Source organism: Acartia tonsa, chromosome 3 (genome assembly GCF_053477335.1).
Source record: "Acartia tonsa isolate MP-2025a chromosome 3, ASM5347733v1, whole genome shotgun sequence".
Lineage (NCBI taxonomy): Eukaryota > Metazoa > Arthropoda > Copepoda > Calanoida > Acartiidae > Acartia > Acartia tonsa.
Genome location: NC_137262.1, coordinates 23,797,688 through 23,821,094, shown reverse-complemented (window position 1 = coordinate 23,821,094; position 23,407 = coordinate 23,797,688). Strand labels below are relative to the sequence as shown.

At 32.8% G+C, this 23,407-nt stretch overlaps 3 protein-coding genes across 3 annotated transcripts in view; 1 reads left to right on the top strand and 2 right to left on the bottom strand.

Annotated features, from left to right (window-relative positions):
* LOC145313690 (cyclin-dependent kinase 18-like) overlaps positions 1 to 23,407 on the top strand; it is a 198,660-nt gene that overhangs the window by 40,094 nt on the left and 135,159 nt on the right. The gene's annotated exons all lie outside the window — the stretch shown is intronic.
* Positions 12,465 to 15,089, bottom strand: LOC145312921 (uncharacterized). The gene is made up of 3 exons (XM_080152129.1): positions 14,944 to 15,089; positions 13,594 to 14,295; positions 12,465 to 12,516 (listed from the first exon to the last, which is right to left on the bottom strand). Exons 1-3 carry the CDS (start codon positions 14,949 to 14,951, stop codon positions 12,465 to 12,467), a joined length of 762 nt encoding a protein of 253 aa, XP_080008255.1. The 5' UTR covers positions 14,952 to 15,089.
* Positions 21,015 to 22,639, bottom strand: LOC145313692 (uncharacterized). The gene is made up of 2 exons (XM_080153238.1): positions 21,790 to 22,639; positions 21,015 to 21,113 (listed from the first exon to the last, which is right to left on the bottom strand). Exons 1-2 carry the CDS (start codon positions 22,477 to 22,479, stop codon positions 21,027 to 21,029), a joined length of 777 nt encoding a protein of 258 aa, XP_080009364.1. The 5' UTR covers positions 22,480 to 22,639; the 3' UTR covers positions 21,015 to 21,026.

Genomic DNA, 23,407 nt, shown 5'->3' with positions numbered 1-23,407 from the left:
ACACTGTTTTTAATAGCATTGGCTCTAGAAGTATTAATATTCAAAACTTTTAAACGTTGATTAGCTAGGTAGGTATATTTTATTCTTTTCTATTCTTAAATTGCCCTTCTTTCAATTCCTGTGTCATTTAAGGTCTTATTTTTATCTATAATACAAAGTAGAACGATGTCTGTCTGTCCGTCTGACCGTCTGTCCGTCTGTCTGTCTGTCCCTTAAGATCTCGGTAACCACTGAACCGATCGGATTCTACTCTTCAGGGTATCTACCTATTGGTCCTGTGGTGGTTTCAAGCTATTTTCTCGGGGGGTGGGACACCCCCAACCCCCCCAAAAACCAAAAAATCCCCCCCATTTTTTTTTTTTTTTTTTTTTGAAGGAGATTTCCATGGTCCTTTACGATTTTCGCAATAATTTTTTTTTATCACCTCTTGGGGCAAAGCCCCTAGAGGCTAGGGGCGAAGCCGCTAGTATTTCAAAAAGAAATACAAAACTTCAAGTATGGTATTAAAACTATTATAAGAATTAAAAGGTAAATATTGTTTCAAGATTGTGTCACCTGTGTATTTGTACAATGCAAAGTGAAATTATCTAGATGAAGGTTATACAAATAGATGAGTTTCTGTAGTAGTAAACAAGGACATCTTTGTCACGAAGTTGCGTCATAAGTTAGGACTTAATTTAATTAAAAAATTTCAATTTTTTCATAAGTAGTGCATTTGAAGGAAGATCTTAAAGCCAGTCACTCTCCGGTTACCTAGACGGACAAACAAAACCTTATTAAATGAAATCTATGCTGCCAAAACTTAGTATATAAAAAATGGACAAACAAAAAGAGAAAATGAATTATAAAGTAGGTGCTTCAATATAAACTTGATTTCTAAATAATATATGTAAAATAGGTAGCAAATAGAAATTTTTATACTTAGAAAGTTGAATTCGCTAGTACGGGGTTGAAAAATCTAGGTACTATACTTGCTGGTTAATTTAATAAATGTTTTATATCAAATCTTTTGTTATTGATTGACAAAATTCGTTTTTAAAAATGTGTTGTTTTAATCCTTTCTAATTATTGTTTTCTGCCTAGTATGATATGATATATAGGGCAGCACCATGTTTGATGAATAAATAATACTTTCAAATTCAATTCAAAGTTTTGTTGAGAGCCCAGGCTCGATACAGCGCTACCACGGTGTCAAAATAAACCAGTAAGAAGCACATAATATAAGCTATGCTCTAACAATTTCAAGGCTTGGAATTCTTTTTGTTAGTTTTCTAACCCCCCTCTACTCCTTGGAATATAGGACCCAAAATGCCAAGGGCTCAGGCACTAGTTTCATATAACGCAAAATTAAAGGTAACAGTCTACAAAGTACCTGTAATTTTTAATAGTTTTAATGTTTAATATTATTTTTAAAGTGTGACACCTGCCATTTGAATATAAAAAGTTGATCTTTTATCAAAAGGACACTAAGGTTTTTAAAAAAAATTTGATGCTTCACAGCAACACTTATTTTCTGGGCTACATGAATATATAAAACAAATTTTATACTTCTTGGTGTATATATGTACATACACATATATGTATGAATATATATCTTAAATTTTGCATCTATTTTATTTTATATTGTGCTAAATAAAATATTAAGATATATGGTCGCACTATAAAGGCCAAGAAACAGAAAGAAAAAAGAAAATGTTCTGAAAAATATATAAAAAAACTTTTTTTTTTCATTATTAAGCCAGAAATATGCAGATGATTTTCAATACCACAAATGCATAAATTGAAGAACATTTTTGATTTTACCAACATATTTGACTTTAAAATAGAACAGCTATATTACAGCCATAATCTTTTTATGGTTGCTGGTTAGAGCATTTATGTGTACATACATAATTTTATCATTACATATGTTTAATTGTAAAACAAGGATAATACTAGAAATAGTATTAAAGCTTCTTCTAATGTACGTTAATTGTGTTAAGAACTGACATTTTACATTCTATAGGTATTAAAATTAAAATTATTATTATTATATATTTACAGAAAGACTTAATAGAAGTTCAGAATAGCTTAGATGTTAAAAAAGAAAAGCGTTGTACAGATAAACTACCGACTAAAAAAGTATATTAGATATATAAATAGAATTTAAGAAAGAATAAGAATACTTTAAACTTAATTAGGATTCTAAAATTAGACATTTTATATTTAAATAACAATATCAAGTTTACTTCATAAAATCTATTTAAGTTTAATTAGGTAGTCATATTTTTAACTTTATTGAACATTTTTAACATATTAACTATTTATAAATATAAATAAAAAATTTAAATCAAAAACTTTATTAAGATATAGGATGAATACTCATGCAATATCCAACCCTTGATTTCATCGTCTTTTGTCTTAAGTCTTAACTGTCTATAAGTCTTAGCTGTTTAAAATAGCAACTTGCGCCTGTTTTAGACCAAGGATCGCGGGTTTATATAAGTGGGTCTATTTATGTTACTTAGAATCTCTATTTATATAGAATGCTTACATCTTCCATACATCCCTTTCATCCCAGACATAAAAACATAAGGTGAAAAGTTACGCAATTGTGGGTTTCAGTTATCCCTGTTCTTCGCGGAGTCATACCAAAACCACAATAAAAAAGTTTTCTTTTATTGATAGAAAAGGTTTTGGTTTCTAGTCTTCTTAGCCGCTCTGATAAAGGGGTAGTTTCATGTAGTAGCTTTACAATTGAAATTTATTAACCAAGTGTTTTTTTTATTATTAAAAACGCTTAATTGGTAATCATGTATTTCTTACTTAAATGAAAAAAGTAACACGAAGGAGCCTTTTGGTCTTTAAAGATTTAAAATATCTGAAAAACTATCATTACCTAATTGAAGCTAGCTAATTAGAATAACAATTTTATTATGAATGAATGAAAGAATAGTTTTCGGAGTTTTTATTTTATTTATTTAGGAAAAGGAAAAATACAGTAAAAAAAAATATGACAGATTTGACAGAAAAAAAGTTTTCAAACAAAGCAAAAATATATCAATGTTTTATTAGTTTGGATCATTTTTTATTAAATTTTTTATAATTTTATAGGATATCCTACACAATTGACTACAATTAGATACCTAAAATTCAAGGTTAAATGTTAGCTTAAATGTAGAAATCTTTAAAATTTTCTTATTTTGAAAACTTCCGTTATAGAAAGTAAGATTTTACATCATTTTCATTATTTTTGTTAATAAAACACGAGACCTTTAGATATTTACATTATTCTTCCTTTATAGAGAGACAGATTAAATGTTTTATTTTTATAAAGCCTCTGAAAACAATACAGTGGAAAGTTGTTAAATTCATGATAATCTCATATTACGTCAATTCGACTAAATAAGTTGTACTTTTTATTTATTTTTTTACCAGAGTTCATTAGGTACTTAAAAATGTTTTATGTTCCAATCCTTAAAACTTTGAATATTGAATATTGCTTCCATTTGCAAAATAGAAATTAGATTGGCTTTGGTTGTGGTTATGCTTATTCAGGGTTTAGGCCCCTTGGAGCTGGTGTAGACATGATTACAGTTTGGAGGTGGAACCCTAAAGTAATAATGTTTATATTGATCTTCAAAATTTTTTTTTTTTAAACTAAATCAAACTTTTGATACCTACATGTCAGGTTTTATACTATAGCTTTTTAGATTTCTTGTGGGTCCTTTTTTTCTGCAACAGTAAGGTCTTTTAAAAGTTGGTTATGATCCACTATTAAGTACTATTTTTAGCGTTTTAGAGGGATTTAACACAAAGGAAGCTTTTTATGAAATGATAAATAATATATTTAACATTTAAGTAATGTACTGAAGGAAAAAAATTAATATTTTTACCTCACAATAGTCGAGTTATTACAATTCCAAAAGCATAGGTACTCACTATTCAGGGAGAGAATAAATTGTCAATCAATTAAAAAAAGGTATTATTTTAATCTTATTTCAATGTATTTATAGAAGCAGATATCATTATTTTTTATTTGGTATTTACATGCTGTTTTAGGACCATGTTTAAGAATTTAAAAAGAGGTTCTTGTAAGAATATAATATAAACATACATGAGTTGAACTTATTTATTTAAAGGCCCAATACCTTTTGTTATGAAACCCCATTCCTTATATTTAATGTTTTAGTATTACAAGTAGTAATACATAAAACAAATATTTATGAGGCCTGGATTTAAAAGGATGGGACGTTTCTTTGATTTGTAATTTTTCCAAAATAAACATTCGTCAACTTTAAAATATTGTCATGATTACACTATTCATCAAGAGATAAATGATGTTTTATGAGGGAACATTTTTTCCCGCGGTTGACATTTTTTTACTAATTGACAGCGCCTCAAAATAGCTTAAAACCTTCCTGTCCATCTGTTATGGAATTTTCGACTTTTTCTACTTTCTCTGGACAAAACACATACCTACATCTAACTTCTTTATTATATAATCTACACCTAATATATCCTTTGTTTCACTATTTACAGGCTTTGTTTAACTATTCTTTGCTTAAAATGTTATCAAAAGATTAAATACATATATGAGACTACTTTTAATTCTACTAGAACGTAACAGGCCCATACTAACTTATTGCTTTGGGTGAAAGATATAGAGAGATGATATAAAGAATTACTATTATCAAGGTTATTAATTCAGGTTTTTATTTTTAATTGTTTTTAATGTTTTTAATTATTTTTAAGGTAAGTTTTACTAACAACATTCTTAAATGCCTCATATATTTAAGATAGTTCTGTCAATAGCTCTGTAATGCTCTTGCAGTGCAGTCTTCTCGTTTTTTTCATACTTTATTTTTGTTGAAGTGAATTTGTTAGTTTTCTAATAATTTTCTTTATGATTTATAAATATCGTACTTATTGGTTTTGACCGCGGAAACGTAAAGTAAAAATCATATTTTATTGACTGTTGCACAAATTTACACAAAAAAGGATACAAAATGAAATAATTTTAATATCCTTGGGTTGTTAGTTGTAAAATAGCCTCTGGGAATTGGTTATAACACACCAAAACTGTAATTTTTATTTTCAATCTTAAATTTTATACACACCTTTACATATTAAATCTCACAGGGAGGAGGAGAACAATGACAACAGAAATTAAAACCCGTCTTTCCCGAAAACTTTCAAGCTTCTGATTGTAAAATTTCACTTTTAGTTTTTTGATGAAAGATGTTTTTAACGTCCATTGTCCAATCCCTGATGAAAAGTACATATGTACAGTACATACATTGTAATAATAAAAATATAATACAAACAATAAACACATGTTTTAAATATATTTTATTCATTAAAAAGCATTTTTATACTTCTATTTTTTCATAGGAAAATTAATTATGATGGGCAATAAAAGTAAATTTTCTAATTAATCTTTTTTGGGGGGGGAGGGGGTGGGTTTATATGTCATTAGTTTGTGTGTTCAGACACTATAGCGTTACCGACATACTAAATGCCAGTAACTTGAAGAGGAACTTATGTTTCAAAAACTTATCTCAACGCTGGCTTGTTATGCAAGTAACTTTTTAAATTAATTTTAAAAATTATTAGATCATAATAAACAGAAAATAAGGAAAAAATAATTAATACTATGCAAAATTTTCCTTGTTATTCTGTTTTTGATTGAATTTGTTTTAAATAATGATGTTATTTAGAGTTAAAATTATATTATTGAAGGATTTATGGGCTAATATGGACCGACCATAAAATGCAGAAAATATTCGCTTTTGATAAGCCATGAATGTTTTCATCCTTGTTTATGTGTCAATTAAAAGTTAGTTTCGATCGAACCACTCAAGATTTTTGGCAAAGATTTTATCAGGCTCTAATCATTTTATTTACTGTTATTATTGTCTTGTAATCAAGGGAAGGGAGAATTGTTGTGGAAAACAAATGAATATTTCCAAACAGTCCAGGAAGTTAGAAGGAGTAAAGATTTTTCTCTTCTTATGATTTAAATCTGAACCCCTTACTGACTTAATATTTATGTGTTATTAAAGGCAGAACATTACTTAATAATATTGAGGGATGTGCCTCATTTATTACTTTTAAGAAGATTAAGGGTATGCAATGAAAAGGTTGGTTGCCTGGTGTGCTTCATAAAGTAACCACTAAGCGTTTAGTAAACATTAAAGTAGTAAATTTCAGTGCTTTTTATCTTAATTTTTGTCTGCACTGTTTGATAAATTAATTGTAGAGTACAGATCCATAAGATCTGTTAAATGCCTGTTTTAAATACCAAGCATTACTTTTAAAAATCAATTATTGTTGTCTGATGGACACTTTATAATCATAGAGTTAACTTACACAGATATTATATCATATCTTTTTCAACTTCTTAATCTAAAATAGCTGAAGAATTAATCTTGTAGGCTTGGGTAACAGGAAAGATATAATCAAAGATTTTTTTTATCTAATCCTGGCCCCATTATGGCAGGTGTCCTACTCTGATTAACTTGTCATGGACCCTGTCCTGTGTATGGTAGCCTTGACCTATTATGATTAACTGGTCATTAACCAGTCACACCTATGAAAATGTCTTTGACGATAGAATTAAACAACCTATTACTGTAAAAAAAACTAAACTCTCTCAACTTTATCTATTCTAATTAGTTTTAGAATTGATTTTAGCTACATGGTCTAATGTTAAAATATAAACTCTGTTGAATTGATTATAAGATGTTTATCAGTCTACCACAGACTTGGTGTTTTCACTTTCAGCCAATGATATTATTTTCGCCAACTAATTTTTTGAATAAAATATTATTTCTTTTTTGATGATGTTTAAGACAATAAATTTTACACTTAGTTTATGAAGAACTATACTTTATGTTAAGTAACAAATTGTACTACGAAAAACTTTCCAATAAAGTAAAAGAACTATTATTATATCAAAATACAAATGTTCTGTTTTGTTTAAACATCTTACTCCTGGGTTATGGTTAGAAAAAGATGGATATACCGTTGTTTGTCATTAAACAGGATTTTTTTTACATAACCTACCAGACTACTTTTTTTACTCTTTTCTTGGCTTGGGATAAATCTTTACAAAAACTGATTGATCGGCAGTAAATACTAAAAGTTGTATCTTTTGAATTTTTAATCTTTGATATTACTATAACTTTATAAAGTTAAAGTAAATTTGGTTCTATTTGTTTTGGAGAATAAGTGTCAGTATTTCATGAATATAAACTAAATGAATAAGTTTAAAACGTTTTTAGTATGGTTCATAATAAAAGTTATCATGTTTTAAATATTAACATGGTCTTTTTTCTTCGCTGGCATGGATTATTTTTCCCTTGTTTGAATAAAGAGTCCATTTTAAAAACTATGAATACTCAACCTATGAAATACATGTGAAAAACGTTTTTTTGTATGGCTTTTTAAATGAACTCTTTAACTATGTTTGGATAATTTTGTGCTTGTTGACAAAAAACGCTAATTAAATTAGTTTTTTAAACTAATTAGAATTGTTGAACATATTTAAACTATGTCACACATGGGGTTAAGTATGTATTTTTTACTTATATTAGGGGACTTTTTAAGACGTCTAGGTGAAACCTACACTTGTGATATACATTGAATTTAATGACTTTCCATTTATTACATACACACAACCAAAGCAGTTAAGGGCTCTGTATTTAAAAGGGAAGTTGTAGAAAAATAGCCAAAAAACATACTAGCTCTTGAATTTTAAGATAGAATACCTAGACTTATAAAATGTTGGGACCTATGTGATGCTCATTAAAATGGAGAATCCTCAATCGTTTGATGTAAATTTGGGATTTTAAGAAATAAGTACACTGATACTATACCAGACAAAAAAAACATAAATGTCGTCATCTTTGTATCTTATGAACTTTAAATTATGTGAATATGTAAGTAGAAAATTTCTTTGGTCAAAAGGTTGAAAATGGTTGACGTTTACGTTCAGTAACCCACTGGCTTAGCCAAGGATTACATACTGAAAAGTTATGTCATTATTGTTAAATACAATTTGAATTGATTTTACACTATAGGACGTAATATCGTCCATGTAATACTGCATTGTATTTTTTTAGTTTCCTCTTCTTAATGGCTTTGGTATTTTTATTTTGGTTTGAAATCTTTTTTATTTCAGACTTCAATCTAAAAAATCTTGCAGTCTGACTTTTTGTATTTTGTTGACTTTTATTACAGCATTACGTAATGGCTGATTAGCATGGTGGTATTTTGATATTTCGCAAAGTTTTGCTATCTGAATTAATAGCGAAATTTTCTGCAAGTTCTTATTAAACTTTCTGTTGGTGATTGGTTTAATATTTTTTCAAAGTTAAAAATATACAATAATTCCATGACATGGCGATTTTTTTTGAGGTGGGGGGGCATATACTTTTGTCCCTTCCCTCACTCATTATTTTACAACTAGCCTGGAAAATTTGTGTTATAAAATATTTTAGCTTTCATGTGTGAACTTCTATTAGCATTACCATTTAGTCGCTTGCCAAATTGCCAAAGGTTTAGTGGTTAAATTCAATATTTCATTTTTTTCTTTGCTATGTATAAATAGGGCTTTCTTATTTATTAAGATTTTTCAACTATCAGGGGAAACCTATTTTTGCTCTATGCCTAAACCGAAAAAAAACGAAGATGCAAAGGAACTACCATTAAAATTACCATGAAATTAGTTAAACGTTCCGAAATGACATTTTAAACTTTATAGGCCATCCATAAAAACACACTGCAAAACGGACATTAGGACTTGGAGTTTCTAAATTTTTCAAGCATTCAAATGGCGTTAAAAATCTCTATATTAGACAGCTGAATGCATTTTTATGTAAATGAAGTCTACAAAACCCTTGGAGCCCTAACCCCTGAACTTTAAGCTGGGTTTGCATATTTGCAATTGGCAAAGATACAAGTGTGTTTTTGCAACAGTACTTTTTAAGAAGCTTAACAAATTTTTAACATGCATGTCATGTTCTATAAAGCTATAATTTGTATGTCTATATTTGTTTGACTGCAACGCCTTAAAATAATCAGTAACAGTAGAACATTGAGGCTGAATGCTCGAAACCCAGCAATAAACAAACATTTTTGCTATGATATAAAATCAAAGAATTTAAAGGATCTACTGCAGTTCACGGTAAAATATTGCTGGTAAGCAATATTTCCAAAAATCTATGATTTTTAGAGGCTGCTAGCTGCCAAACGTCTGAACGTACAGATCATACACGCACACCATTTTAAGCGGCATAAGAAGGGGTACAAATAATCTGGAATAGCTAAGATCCAATTATGCACAGGGAAAGCTTCACTGAAGAAAAAACGCGTAAAATAGGTCTTTTTCGCGCATTTCTCTGCACTGTGAGATAATTATGCATTATTTACTTATGGCTATTCCAGATAATTTGTAGGCCTTCTTATGCCGCTTAAAACAGTAGTGTGCAGGCTGATCTGTACGTTTAGTCGTTTAGCAGGTAGCAGCCTTTAAAATTCATAGATTTTTGGAAATATTGCTTACCAGCAATATTTTACCGTGAACTGCAGTAGATCCAATTTAAATATATTCTTGGTGATGTGATCAAACAGTCTACTTTAATATTCATTACGGTCTTGTTAATTGATGTCTAGTATCATTCGAAAATAATCAAACCAGTTTCAAAAAAGAACTATTAAATCATCTCATTCCAAACTTATTCATCCCTTTGTTCATTTTTCTCTCATTATGGCTATAAACGATTTTTTTACTTTACTTTAAATAGGTGCATTTTTTTACATTTTCGGCGGATTAAAAAGGGAAACAATTGACGTATAGTAGTAGCAAGAACAAACAGCTAAATATTCTTATAAAGTGTATTAATTCAATACAAGGTTAACATACAATAATAACATTAATATTAAGACAACTGTTCACTTTTATGTTCGTGTCGTGTTGCAGAGCAATGTCTTGCTCCGAAACCGTTGACACAAGAACTAAAAGCTGAACTATATAATACATGCATTGCTCTTAAATCAGGAAGAAAGGGACTATACATCACATTTCTCCCTGGCTTTAACATGAACCTGGATTTCAAACTGTAATATTTCAGATTAAATATACAATAGGTTTTACATGTTAATTATCATAGATATTATAAGTAGCGTTGAACGCTTATTAAATAGATAATAGTTGATCTGGTATGACACCTGCCATATTTTTTTTGTTTTTTATATATTTTTATTCCAGATCTTTAAACACTTCATATACACATTTTTTTTATTTATTTTGGTTCCTTAGAACTCTTTTTGTGTTTTTTTTTATTTTCCTTTTTTCTTTATGTGTTTTTTTTTTTCTTTTTAATATTTTGTTAAAGAAAAAAACATTGATTAACATATAATCATTGAAAAATGCATTTATTAACATCTAATGCATTAATTACATAGTTATCATAAATACATGATATAAAAATAACATTGGTTAACATATAACCATCAGATTTAAGCATGGTATTATAGAGCATTAATATGAAACATGAATTTTAAACTTTTTTTGAGACTACTACTGCCTCAACAAATATTAAATACATAAAATAAAATAAAATATGAATTAATACACATAACTATAATTATTACTTTCTTTTTCCAGATGTTCTGCTCTTCTTGCCAGATTCTTCAATATCCATGGGCATGATAGCTTCATCATCATTCACTCCAAGTTTTGCGGTCTCATCACACAAGCCGTCTTGAGACATCCTTGCCTCAGTATCACCAAGCATATGAAGACATCTTTCAAATCCACTAGTAACCGCAACCGAAATCGAGGTTGCAACGTTATCAACCTCCTCCTGATTATCCAAAATCTTTTGATGCTTACGACTAACCTCCTCTCCAAATTTATCCAGCATCATCAATATTCCAGGCGTGTGTTCCATCCTCATTTCCTCCCTCACTTGTTCATCAACACGCCATTGCTGATTTGACAATTCAAGGTCCAGACAAACAGGAATGTTCGGATTTAAGGGCTGATCCATCTGAACACAAACAGGATCCCCAAACCGAGTAACCAATTTGAAATCACCTTCGAACCACTCATTTACTTTGTGTTCAGGATTAAACTTCCACTCAATATTGGTTGTCAACAAATTTGTATAAACGTTTCCATCCAACTCCAATCTGATTTCCTTCACTACATTCTCTAAAGTGGTACTTGGATCACATAACAATATCTGCTTGGCTAGAGTCGGACGGAGACGCTTGCAGCGCATCTGCATTTCCCAGGTCAGAACTCTTGCGTCTACTTTATCATTCAACAGACTACCTGCATATGTGGCACTCACCAGGTTATCAATTATTTCTCTTTGACCATCCAATCTAACATAACGTATCTCAGCAGGCATCTCTCCACTGGTGATTAAACTCACCGAATTCATGTTTACAATGCGTGGAATGTAGACTGTTAAGTTCATGTATTCATTCACCTGAATGGAGTCAATAAACACTTTAGCACTCAAATCCTGTTCAGACTTTCCATCAAGCCAATCTTTCTGTAACTCTAACAAAGTTGTGGATGGCATTTGCTTCAGAATAAAGCTTACTTTATTCACGACATCTTTCCAATGTGCCAGGAGCCGGATAGCTGACACAACCTGCGTCTTCAACCTCGGATCAACACTATTACCCACCGTTCTCAACACCGTCTGAAGGCTCATTTTACCATCTGCAGGTATGACGTCAATTTTTGAAAGTTGATGCCAATCCTCAAGTTCCCCCATATGTTTGATTATGGGTAACAATTCGCCCAACGTTTGACAGCTTTTTCTCTCATCTCCATCCAGGTATTCAATCTTAGCAAGCAACACCAAACTTGGTAAATTTTCGCAAACAAGCTTAGAGAGAAATATGGTCGCACTCAACTTATTCAAACTAGTTGTCTCGTTCCATGACAACTTTCTATTTATAGCTTTAGAATGCTCACCAGCCGCCATCAGGTTGAGGTGTCTTGAATTCTGGCTGGTAAAGATAGGGATCCTGTCCACAGGCCAGTCTATGGAGTGGATGCATCTCCCCATCTCCAACTGCACCGATAACATGTTTATCAAATTCAACTTAAACCTTGGTTCATTATCAATAAGACGAGCTAAATCTGCCAGTGGCATGTCCTCACTGCTCAAAAATATGTTCCTTGTCACCCTGCCCACACTCAACGTGGGCAGCTCAACGCGCGACATTACCAACACCAGCCGGGATGCAGAGTTGCTGACCAATGCAGATACTGGTAGACCAGGTTTGACTTGATTTCCTTCATTGACAGATTGTTTGTGGCGGCCATCTTCGTCATTGCTCAATAACTTTTGATTCATTGTTGCCGCCGTAACCAACCTGCAAAAATACAATATAATTAAATTTCAGCATAAGAAATTTAAGATCTAGCATTAAATTCTTCCTCAGTAAATCTTTTTTTATGACACCATGAACAACAACAATACAACAATGCCAACACAGAAATTATACCTAACAACAACATTAACACAATCAAAACAAACTTGGCAAACAATGGTAATATATCTTTGAACAAATGTTCTAAACCAAACCAAGGACCTGTAACCTGTTCGAAAAATGACAACTTATGATCAACAAAATCCAATTTAGAAGCTTGTCCATTAAAATCCTCAAAATCCTCTAATCCCTGATATTTAATAGTCTTATTAAAGTCAGCAATAAACACCTTTTCGTCGTTCAGAAAAATCTTTTGTCCCACGTGTTCTGATTTCTCATTGGCAATATGCAGAAGTTCGAGTCCCTGCCCCTGATTCCCAAGGAACAAATTAGCTGTCAACTTCAAAAATACCGGACTTTGCGAACAATTTAACAATTTTATATCCTCTACTGCTACAATCATTCTACTATATTCTTGTATTCCAACTGTTTCACCTTTATAATCCACCATCAAGTGTCCTACTGCACATCCATAATCCACACCTAACTTTACTGGAATTTCAACCGCTGTACACTTTTCATATTTAGCAATTTCTCCCAGGTATATAATTCTGAACCCATGATGCATCTGTACATTTGACCTAACTTCTGTTTGAGCACATCTAGAAATACTAAAAAGTTCCATCATCCTCTCATTCCTTTCTCTACTAGCCAAAAACATAGCATTCAAATCAAATCTAGCTTCCTGTTTTAACAAATCCCCAAAATAACTTCTAACAGCCGCCTTCGGTTCCTCTAAAAACTTGATACCCTCCAATTCTGTTACAAAAATGTTGAAATCCAGATGCTGCAAAGTAAGTTTCTCTGTTCCCATAATTTTAACTAAAATATTCCTTTCCAAGTTAGAAATAAAAAGTTGTTCATTCCAAGTAGTTAAATTGAATGTATCTTGAAAAACTACCTTAAAATTACTGGCCGGTTTTCGTACTACATACGGAAAATATGGAGAAGTTGATGTTGCCCACAAATGATTACCTTCAAAATTCGCCACAATCGTCTTTATCATAATCCATAACAACATTTCCCTTGATCAAAACGGGTGTATTTTTCACTAAAATATGCAAAGTCCCAACAGCAAAACCTAAATTGAACCACATATTGTGCGCGTATATTCCCAGTGTCTTGCATTGAATGTTTTCACCACCAACATCCCAGAAAGGTGACAATGTTCCATTAACTGTGAAACTGTGAACAGTTGGCAAGTCTATATTTACTTTAAAACTAATACCATCATGCTGATACTTGCCAGAATGAAAAACCCTTCTACATTCGTCCATACTCAACTCTACCTGTTTTTCATGTGGCACGTCTAGTACGTGCACATGACTCGCGGTACCGCAAAACCAGCGCTCCAATTTTAGTCTAACCTCACAACTAATGGCTTCTGTCAATATAAAATCGGTTTCTGCTAACCCCAATAATTCCACAGATCTAACCGGTTCCATCCTATCATGCAAACAGGCAGCTGATCTAAGTTCAACATTACTTATTTGAGAACAATCATAAGCTGCTAGCCGTGGATCCTGTGACGTATACATACCACCAACAACAATCAAACAATAAACCTGCATCACAACAACAAATAACAAAATATCCAAGTACCTGACTCCTCTATCATCCTTGGATTTCTTCACAGGTACTGGTCCAGCACGTCCACTCTTTGAACTACAAGCGTCCGGTGACCTCTTGCGCATACCACGATCTCCATCTCGTCTATTCCGGTCATGTCTATCACCACCGCCGCTTCCTCTCTTGTCATCACGCTCCCTACGGTTTTCGTGGTAATCTCTTCTCCTGCAAATATTATACAAATTATTACAAATATTATTTTTTAATCAATTTTGCGAGGTTCCTAGTTACTACATCTGCTACTGAATAACGTTCTAATCTGTCTTTTTCTCTGTTTTGTCTATCCTCTTCTAATTTTTGTAATTGCACTTCATTTGTAGAACCTTTAGGACGACCTTTAACAGGAATAGTCTCAGACATTTTTTGCAATTTTGCATTATCTAACGATCTATCTAATTCATCCTCCTCAACATCTCTACCTCGTTTAACACTTCCCCTTCGTTGTTCCAAGTTTACAATTTTACTTTGCAGTTTTGGAAAAGTGTCCTCTAAAATACTCATCCGAGACTCTAACTCTCTAGCAGATTCCATGTTAACATCCTCTACACCCAAACTGTTGTCTACTAAACTATTATCAGAGGCATAATCTCCATGAAAAACACTATCCTTACTAATAGTAGAATATGTAGAGTCTAACTTAGTTTTGTCAGTCATATCATTTGAATCTACACTATCAGAAATATGAGTACTTTCCAAAGTATCACTAAGATCCTCAACTAAATCATCTAAATTTTCATTATCCTGAGATACATGCGACCTTTGCTGTGACAACCCAACACCCAAAAAAGATTTCTCCAAAAAATCTGGTGTTACCTGTCCATCCTTCCGCCTTCCAACCACCTCTGGACTAGCGCCACAACTATTCTCCTCTTCAGAAACGCCTGAACAAGTTAAATTTCTCAAAGTATTGGGAAAGTCATAGTTTACTTTCAAGGTATTATCCACAGAGAAACATTCATCTGTAATCACAAGTCAATCTTTTCATCCAGAGTCAAGTCTAAAGTACTCTCAATAACATATATTTTATCTCTTGGTACAATTCTCACCCCTTTATCTTTCAATCTACACTTTTCTAGGGGTTGAACCTCGAATAAACTATCAGAAATTGCTTTTGTCACTAAACACGGACCCACCCATAACGAGCAGAGTTTACGAGCTACACCAATCGTTGTGACGTCATAAAAAATATAACAATAGGAATTTATAGCTATCGGCCGACCTATCCTTTCTGTATTTTCTACCTGTAAATACTTCTCAGTTCTTTCTTGTCCAGTCCTCCAATTCTTGTCAAGGCACTCCAATAACTCTGAAAAATTCATATGTTTAATTTTCGAGCGTGTTAACGGATCAAATGAGTCAAGTGGAAGCTTAGGGTTTCTTAGGAACATCTTAAAATACGGGGAACATCCTAACCTCCGATTGAAAGAAGTGTTCATACAAAATTGTGTAGCTTTAAGTTTGTAAGCCCAATCTCCATCTTGAAAACGTAAATCAGTCTTAAGAAACGAATACACCGATTGGTTGTATCTTTCACTGTAATTCGAATTTGCTGATCTTGGAGGGATAAAAATTTGTTCAATTCCCAACCTTAAACAAACTTCCCTAAAAACTTTTGATTTGAAGCTTTGTGCATTGTCAGTCCTAATTCGCTCACATAGTCCCCAAACAGAAAATAAATTAAACTTCAAACATTCAATAATTGTTTCAGCTTTAACATCCTCAATAGCAAACAACCACACATATCTAGTGCAACTGTCAACTACTATTAAAATGTGCTTACAAATGACTCCATTATATTCACACTCATTCAAAGGACCTAAAGCATCTATGGCCAACTCTGCCATAGCTTCCCCAGCCAAAGGAGAAAATTCTATATTATGATTATGTTTAGGTTTTTTACGTCTATTCAAACAAATGACACAATTTGCAACTGCCGCCGCTACATATTTAGACACATAGGGAAAAATGAAGTGACGATTAATCCTGCTCAAAGTTTCCAAATAACCCCTATGCCCCGCTGTAACATCTGCATGAGCTAACAAGAAAACTTTATTGTACATTCCAATAGGTACCACTACCCGTTCAATAAATTGAAATTCTTTCTGGAGCCGCATAGGTGAAGTCAGGATAATTAAACCATCCTTATAACTCAGATGTTCAAAAAATCTTAATATTTGTTTACCACGATAAGGCATTTGAGACAATTCTCTGGACGTAGGTTTGACATTATTTACAATAAATTTCCTCACCTCAACTAAAACAGGATCCTTCTCCAGGCTACGACTAAATTCTCTCGCCTTCAATCTGGATGATATTTGACTGGCCGTCTCTGCTCCAATTCCTGCAATAAGACATAATTTAGGATCTTCCAATTGATATACAGTATCCAATATTAACTCTCCTTGTTCGTCTGTCGATAATTTAGATATCCTATCTTTACTATCCTTTAATGCAGTACGTGACAATATATCAACATTAGTATGCATCTTGCCCTGCCTATGTACAACCTCATAACTGAAGGTGGATAAAAAATTTATCCACCTTATGGTGAGACCAACAAAATATCCGTTCTGCCTCCAAGTAGATAGATGTTTCAGTGCAGCTGAATCAGTTCTCACGATAAACTTCTTGTGTCTCAAATAACATTCAAATCTTTCAACAGCATTTACTAATGCACATAATTCTCCTTTATGTGCTGCATAATTGGCTTCATGAGTTGAACAAACACGTGACCAACACGATATCATCTTCTCTTGTCCATTTTGTTTTTGACTTAACACCGCAGACATAGCTGTAGATGACCAATCTGTATCCAACACAAATGGTTCAGCCTCCATTCTCCAATCTGGAAACGATTTACTTATTTCTTCACAGAACAATTCTCTAGTCTTTGTAAAAGCTTCCATACTTTTTTCATCCCATTCTATTTTACTACTGTTTCTGAATTTGTTCAATGGTGCTGTAATATCAGAAAAATTCTTGAAATATGAACCATAATAATTTATGAAACCAGTAAATCTTTGAATATCTTTACCTGTTTCAGGTACTGGCCAATTCTTAATCTTTTCAATATATGCTTGGTCCATAAATATGCCTTCTGCATTTATAATATGGCCCAGAAATTTCACTTCCTCTGCAAACAATGTACATTTTCCAAGATTAATCTTGAGGCCTGCTTCACAGAATGTTCGTAGTAGAATATTCAAATGTTCCAGATGTTCCTCCACATTCATACTATATACAAGAACATCGTCCAAATAAACTAGGCAAAATGCCCTTAATTCAGGACTCAAATCCATTACTCTATCCATCAACTTTACAAATGCACTTGGAGCATTGGTCAATCCAAACGGAAGCCTCTTGAAGCAATATTGCCGTCCATTAGAGCAAAATGCTGTATATTTCCTGACAGATTCCTTCAAATGCATTGAATTATACGCTGAAGTTAGGTCAATAGACGTAAAAATCTTCTTTCCTCCAAGTTTGTCAAATAGCTCACCAATGTTAGGCAAAGGGTAACAGATCTTCTCAGTTATCTCATTTAATGAGCGGTAGTCCAGGACAAAACGGACTTTCACCTCGTTAGTATTTCCAACCTTCTTCTTAACAGCAAAAATTCCAGAATTAAACGGTGAATTACATTCTTCTATCACATCTGTTTCCAACCATAAATCAATCTGTTCTTTTAGTTTCTCTGCATGATGAGGATTGAGTCTAATCATCCTATTCTTGAAAGGTTGAGCTCCAGGAACCAACTGAATATCATACTCCTCCAAAGTACAAGATCCAATATCCGTAGGATCAATCGATAACGCCTTGAAATTCTTTAAAAACAAACCAACTATCCTTCCTTTCAAAGAAACATTATCCTTTAAAAACGGAACTTTATCCAACTTCAATTTATCTTTAATAAAACGAATCTTCTTTAATGTTGTTGACACATCTTCTTTAACCCTGTTCTCTTGCAGCATTGCTATCTTCTCCGCCACAAACAAATTTCCAACCAAAGTACCAGCAGGAACAGATTTCGTAACAGTTTCAAAATTCGTGATTTTAGTCATAATTTTACCATTCTTTCCCACCTCAGTAATTCCTTCGTTTATCAACAAGTTGTTTCGGCTACAGTAACCTTGTCTAGGAGCTATATAACACAACTGTCCTTCAGGCATATTTCCCTTAGTTGAAACTTCTACCACCACTGTACTCAATGCAGGAATTTCTATTCGATTTTTCAATGAACAAATCCATTTTTGGTCTTGTAACTCAGCTACATTAATCTCAGGTTTCTTAGTTCTTGCTTTCTCCATTTTCTCCAAAACTGTATGAACCAAATTCTTCACTACAATTTTCCGTTTAGCTACTAAATTCACACTGATTCCATGCATCTCAATCCTGTTGCCGTCTTTGGCAAATATCGTCTTCACGTTATTTTTGTTCAGCCAATAACTGCCTAGGTTCATAGGTACAGTCATGCCGGAAATAACAAAGCAATCTTCTTGAAAACTGTGACCTCCAATCTGAAATTTAACATTCCGAACAACACCATCAATCTTGATGCTGGACCCTGCACGCCTGTTGCTTTCGAATCCGTTTCTTCAATCACACAATCAAGCTTTCTAGCCAACACTTGAGATATCAGGCAGCCTCTTGCATTGCCGCTATCAATTAAGGTCAGGATTTCCATTCCACCAATCTTTGTTGGAACATAGACTTCAGCCGCTCCAGCCGCCATCTCAGAATCTTCATGAAACTTATAAAACAGCTATCTAACTCACACCAACAGTTATGAGGTTGTAACTATCCAATTGTCTATCAAATAACTATCTATCTGTCTACAACAAATAACAAAAGAACTGAATAAAACAATTCACTCACCGACAATATTTCATCCACCAACAGAAACGTCCAAAAATATCTCTTAATCCACAATCAGTAAACTTCTCTCCGACCAATCTAAAATATTACAAACTTTTAGATGCCAATTGATGGAAAATCACTGTACATAAGAATTAATATCGATATTAATATATATATAACAAATTTACAAGACTATTTTTCGAACAGCAATATATATATATAATGGTAATCAAATGATAACAACATGAAACCATAACAACTCACCATCAAATAAATAATGATGACAGTATCTCCCAATCACCACAAACACTCTTCTCAGCCAATCTAAAATAAATACAATGATTTTAGATGCCATAAATAAATATTTCACTGAACCAATAACTTGTAACACAATAAAAGAAGTTGTATTAAGAAATATGACATGATCAAACATTATCAATCACCAAGCAAATTAATCTTTCCAAATACCATAAGTTCAATTCTTTGAAATTCAATAAAATATTACCTAACAAAACTATTATTGTCAGATTAAACTGAGATGTATAAAAGGTTTAAAAGTCGAAATTCAACTAACTATATATCTCAATACCTGAGAGCACTTTCTTGCGCAGCTTTGCTTCTCTGCGCAGCTCAACTTTCTGCGCATGGCGCGCTCCACGCCCGATAATCATTGCAGCTACCTCTATACACCGCCCCATGTTGCGCATACCAGCTCTGAGAGATAGTGCAAATTTCTTTGCAAATATGGTCACTCCCCCTTTCTCTCAAACAAAAGAGACAGCTCCCCCATATCTGCGCATACCAACTCTGAGAGGCAATATTCGTTGCAAATATGTTCACTCCCCCTTTCTCCTCCAACAAAAGAGACAGCTCCACCATATTTGTGCATACCAGCTCCGAGAGACAGCCCCTCCCTTCCTTCATAGAAAGAGACTTCTCCACGATTATATCTAATGCATTATAACAATTTTGCTTCATGAAATTCTAAACTTCATTAAAAATTTTGCTAAATCAACATCACTAAATCGCAATATAATTGTTTTAAAATCGAATACTTTAAATCACAATAACTGACTCATCTTTTAAAACAATTTTCCACATTTCATCAAAATTTAATACTTTTCAAATATCTAATTTCACATTTTTATCAAATTTAATTCAATTTAAAATTCAATTTAATATTTTTAAATAGCAATTTTACAAAATTGTATTCCTAATTCATTTTTCATTTTCACTTTTTATTATTCTTATCTCTGTTAGACTCCACAACAGTCTGAAACAAAAATGAATTTTCATAATTTCAACAAAACATAATCAAAAACTAAATTAATTATTTTGATTTCCATTATAACATAATCTCGTAATTTCATATAGGCTTATAAACAATATGTTATCTTTTCATAATTCAAAATAAACCATCAAAATAATTTATCACAAAATTAGAGTTGCTTCGTTCACTCTTTATCATTAATTTTGTTTTGTTGTTGTTTATTTACAATGCGCATAAATCAAAACAATGCCGCGTAACAAGTAGAAAATGGAATAAGGTTTTATGATTATAATACATTCAAAACATTAAAACCATAAAATGTCATCTATAATAGCATTATTCCATGCCTCGACTTCCGCTACAAGGTCGTCTTCATAATCGCTTGCCCCTAAACCATCGACATGCGCCACTTCCTTCGTATCCTCCCCTTCTTTCACCTCTCCTTCAATTTCACCAACCAATTTCTTTTTATCCAAACTATTTTCATTCTTTTTAAAACTCTTTTGCCCCGTCTTATAAGGAACAAAAGGCTTGTTTCCCCACCGCAAAAAGTATTTTCCTTTAGGATTAGGCAACTTTTTATCTCTAATATCAAAACAATCCCTCATCATGTGACCCTTTCTGTTGCAATAATAACAAATAAAACCACCTTGAATTGCGCCAATTAAAGGAATAAGTTCAGCTGGTCCACCAAATTCATCAGCTAAATCAATTTCACATTGATTTATTTCATATGACAAATTATCTTCATCACTAACCTGATCAATAGTTACAGGATTTGACTTGGAACCAACGCCACCAACCATCGTCTTAGCCAAAGCCATCTGGTTTGTTGTACATCCTCTAGCCATTGACCCTGAAATTTGATTAAATTGTAGCCCTTTAACAATCAATTGTGCTTTAACTATTAACTCTGTCCGAAACTTCGTTATCATTCGCACTTGTCCGTCACGCTCCAAATCCAATGCAAATTGACGCATCTGATTAGCCAAAAGTGGAGATAAAACCACATTACACACTTGAGAATAGAAATCCATAAACATATCATCAGTTGGTTTTGGATACGCACGTTTCCAGAAAGATAGTATCTTATCAAAAAATGCATCAATCTTATCATTCTCATGTTGCTTAACACTCAAATACGCATCTTTACACACATTTTTCATGTCGGGTGGTAAAAATGTCTCCCGCATCTTACACAAGTACCCCTTTAATGTTAATTGTCTATTCTCCATATCAGCAGGTTTTAGTGTATAACCACAAGCGGTTCTTACACCCACACATTTATCAAACAAAATTTCCTTACACACTTGATGATTAGTCATATGATAACGTCTAGTAGTCATCCAAAATCTCTCCAAATAATCATCAAAGAAAATCACATCATCGTCAACTGCAAATTCAGGCGCATTTTTTCTGAACTGATCATCAAGTTTAGCACACGTTTCATTGTACCTATGCACATTCTCCTCCCCCTGCGAAACATACAGAGATCTATCTGGCACATAAACAAGAGATTTACACCAACTAACCTGCGAATCACTCAGTCCAGCTTCAAAAAAATTGAGCGTATTAAAATCCTCCGCATCAACCTCAGAAAGGGCTGGCCACCACATGAGAACTCCATTATAGATATTATCCACAGCATCAACTCTAGACAATTCCCAAAGTTTTATGATCTTATCTTCATTTCCCTGCATACCACCAAAAATAGGCCGAGAACCACCAGCAAACAACTTAGGCTTCTCTTCTGATCCTCCAGATCCACCAGCCGTCCTCTGCCACGGCATAGAGTTATTTAAACCATTCTGCTGGTTATTCGACCCATTCTGCTGGGTATTCGAACCATTCTGCTGGTCATTCAAACTATTCTGCTGGGCAATCTTTTCAAGAATTCGCTGCTGGCCGGTCATAAACTCATTTACAACAGTCACATTTTCAGTCTTGATATCATTATCAACACTAGGCTCCACCACCTTATTAAGACGATCTTCCAAATCGTCGATCCGAGTAGCCAGTCCAGTAACCGCAGCAACATTAGTATCAACATTATCCGTCAATTCCTGAACTTTCGCCTCCAGCGGCGCCATTCTTCCAGTAAGATTATCCAGCTTATCCCCATTGGAATGAATATCACCCTGCAGCGAGGCCAACAATTGGAGCATATACTCCTCCTTCTCCGCCGGGGACAACTTCTTGTAATAATCAATGTCCACCTTCATGGCGTCCAAAAATTCCTGAACAAAACTAAAGCAAAGAAATAATACAATTAAAAGAAAATCTGAGCCGTAGATTCGTACTACACTACTGCGCCAAAATGACGTATAGTAGTAGCAAGAACAAACAGCTAAATATTCTTATAAAGTGTATTAATTCAATACAAGGTTAACATACAATAATAACATTAATATTAAGACAACTGTTCACTTTTATGTTCGTGTCGTGTTGCAGAGCAATGTCTTGCTCCGAAACCGTTGACACAAGAACTAAAAGCTGAACTATATAATACATGCATTGCTCTTAAATCAGGAAGAAAGGGACTATACATCACACAATTATGAAGAAAGCTTACAAATTGTCAATAAAAATAAACTTTAAAACAATTAAAATAGATAATACACCAATAAATAGTAATGAAAACAACCCAATATATACAAAAAAGAATATCTTCGCTTTTAATTACAAACTGAATATTAATAGAATATTTTATTTAGAAAGTGAAAGCTTTGAAAGGTCTTTTTTAATCCACCGAATGCATGTTGACAGTGACTGTCTCAAGGCATAGAAAAATGTACATATTTAAATGAGGCCCCTCTATGTTTTATAGTTTTTACAACAGAGTTTTATAACTAGAATACAAGAATCTTTCATTTGGATTATTTCACTATACTAAAATACTACTTACTAAAATACACACATGTTAGATTTAATGTTAATTGCGCAAGGGTTGATAAAAAAAAAGAATAATCAAGTCCAATTAAAATTGATAACGAAAATATAAAGCTCTATTTATTTTATAAACAGGAATCTATATATGAAATTTTGGCTTTCTATGGTGTTTCTATATGCATTACTTACTCAGATATGGAAATCGATATGATAATTCTGTCACATTTTTATTATTTGTTGAAACTAAGTATTTCATTTGAC

Excerpts from the sequence above, each read along its gene's own strand:
- LOC145313692 (XM_080153238.1), bottom strand. The coding sequence starts at position 22,479 with ATGAAGGTGGACATTGATTATTACAAGAAGTTGTCCCCGGCGGAGAAG. Across the intron at positions 21,114-21,789 it reads CTGGACTGAGTGATTCGCAG|GGTCAATGGCTAGAGGATGT; the intron begins GTTAGTTGGTGT and ends ATCAAATTTCAG.
- LOC145312921 (XM_080152129.1), bottom strand. Across the intron at positions 12,517-13,593 it reads ATATACGCGCACAATATGTG|GTATAATTTCTGTGTTGGCA; the intron begins GTTCAATTTAGG and ends TGTTGTTGTTAG.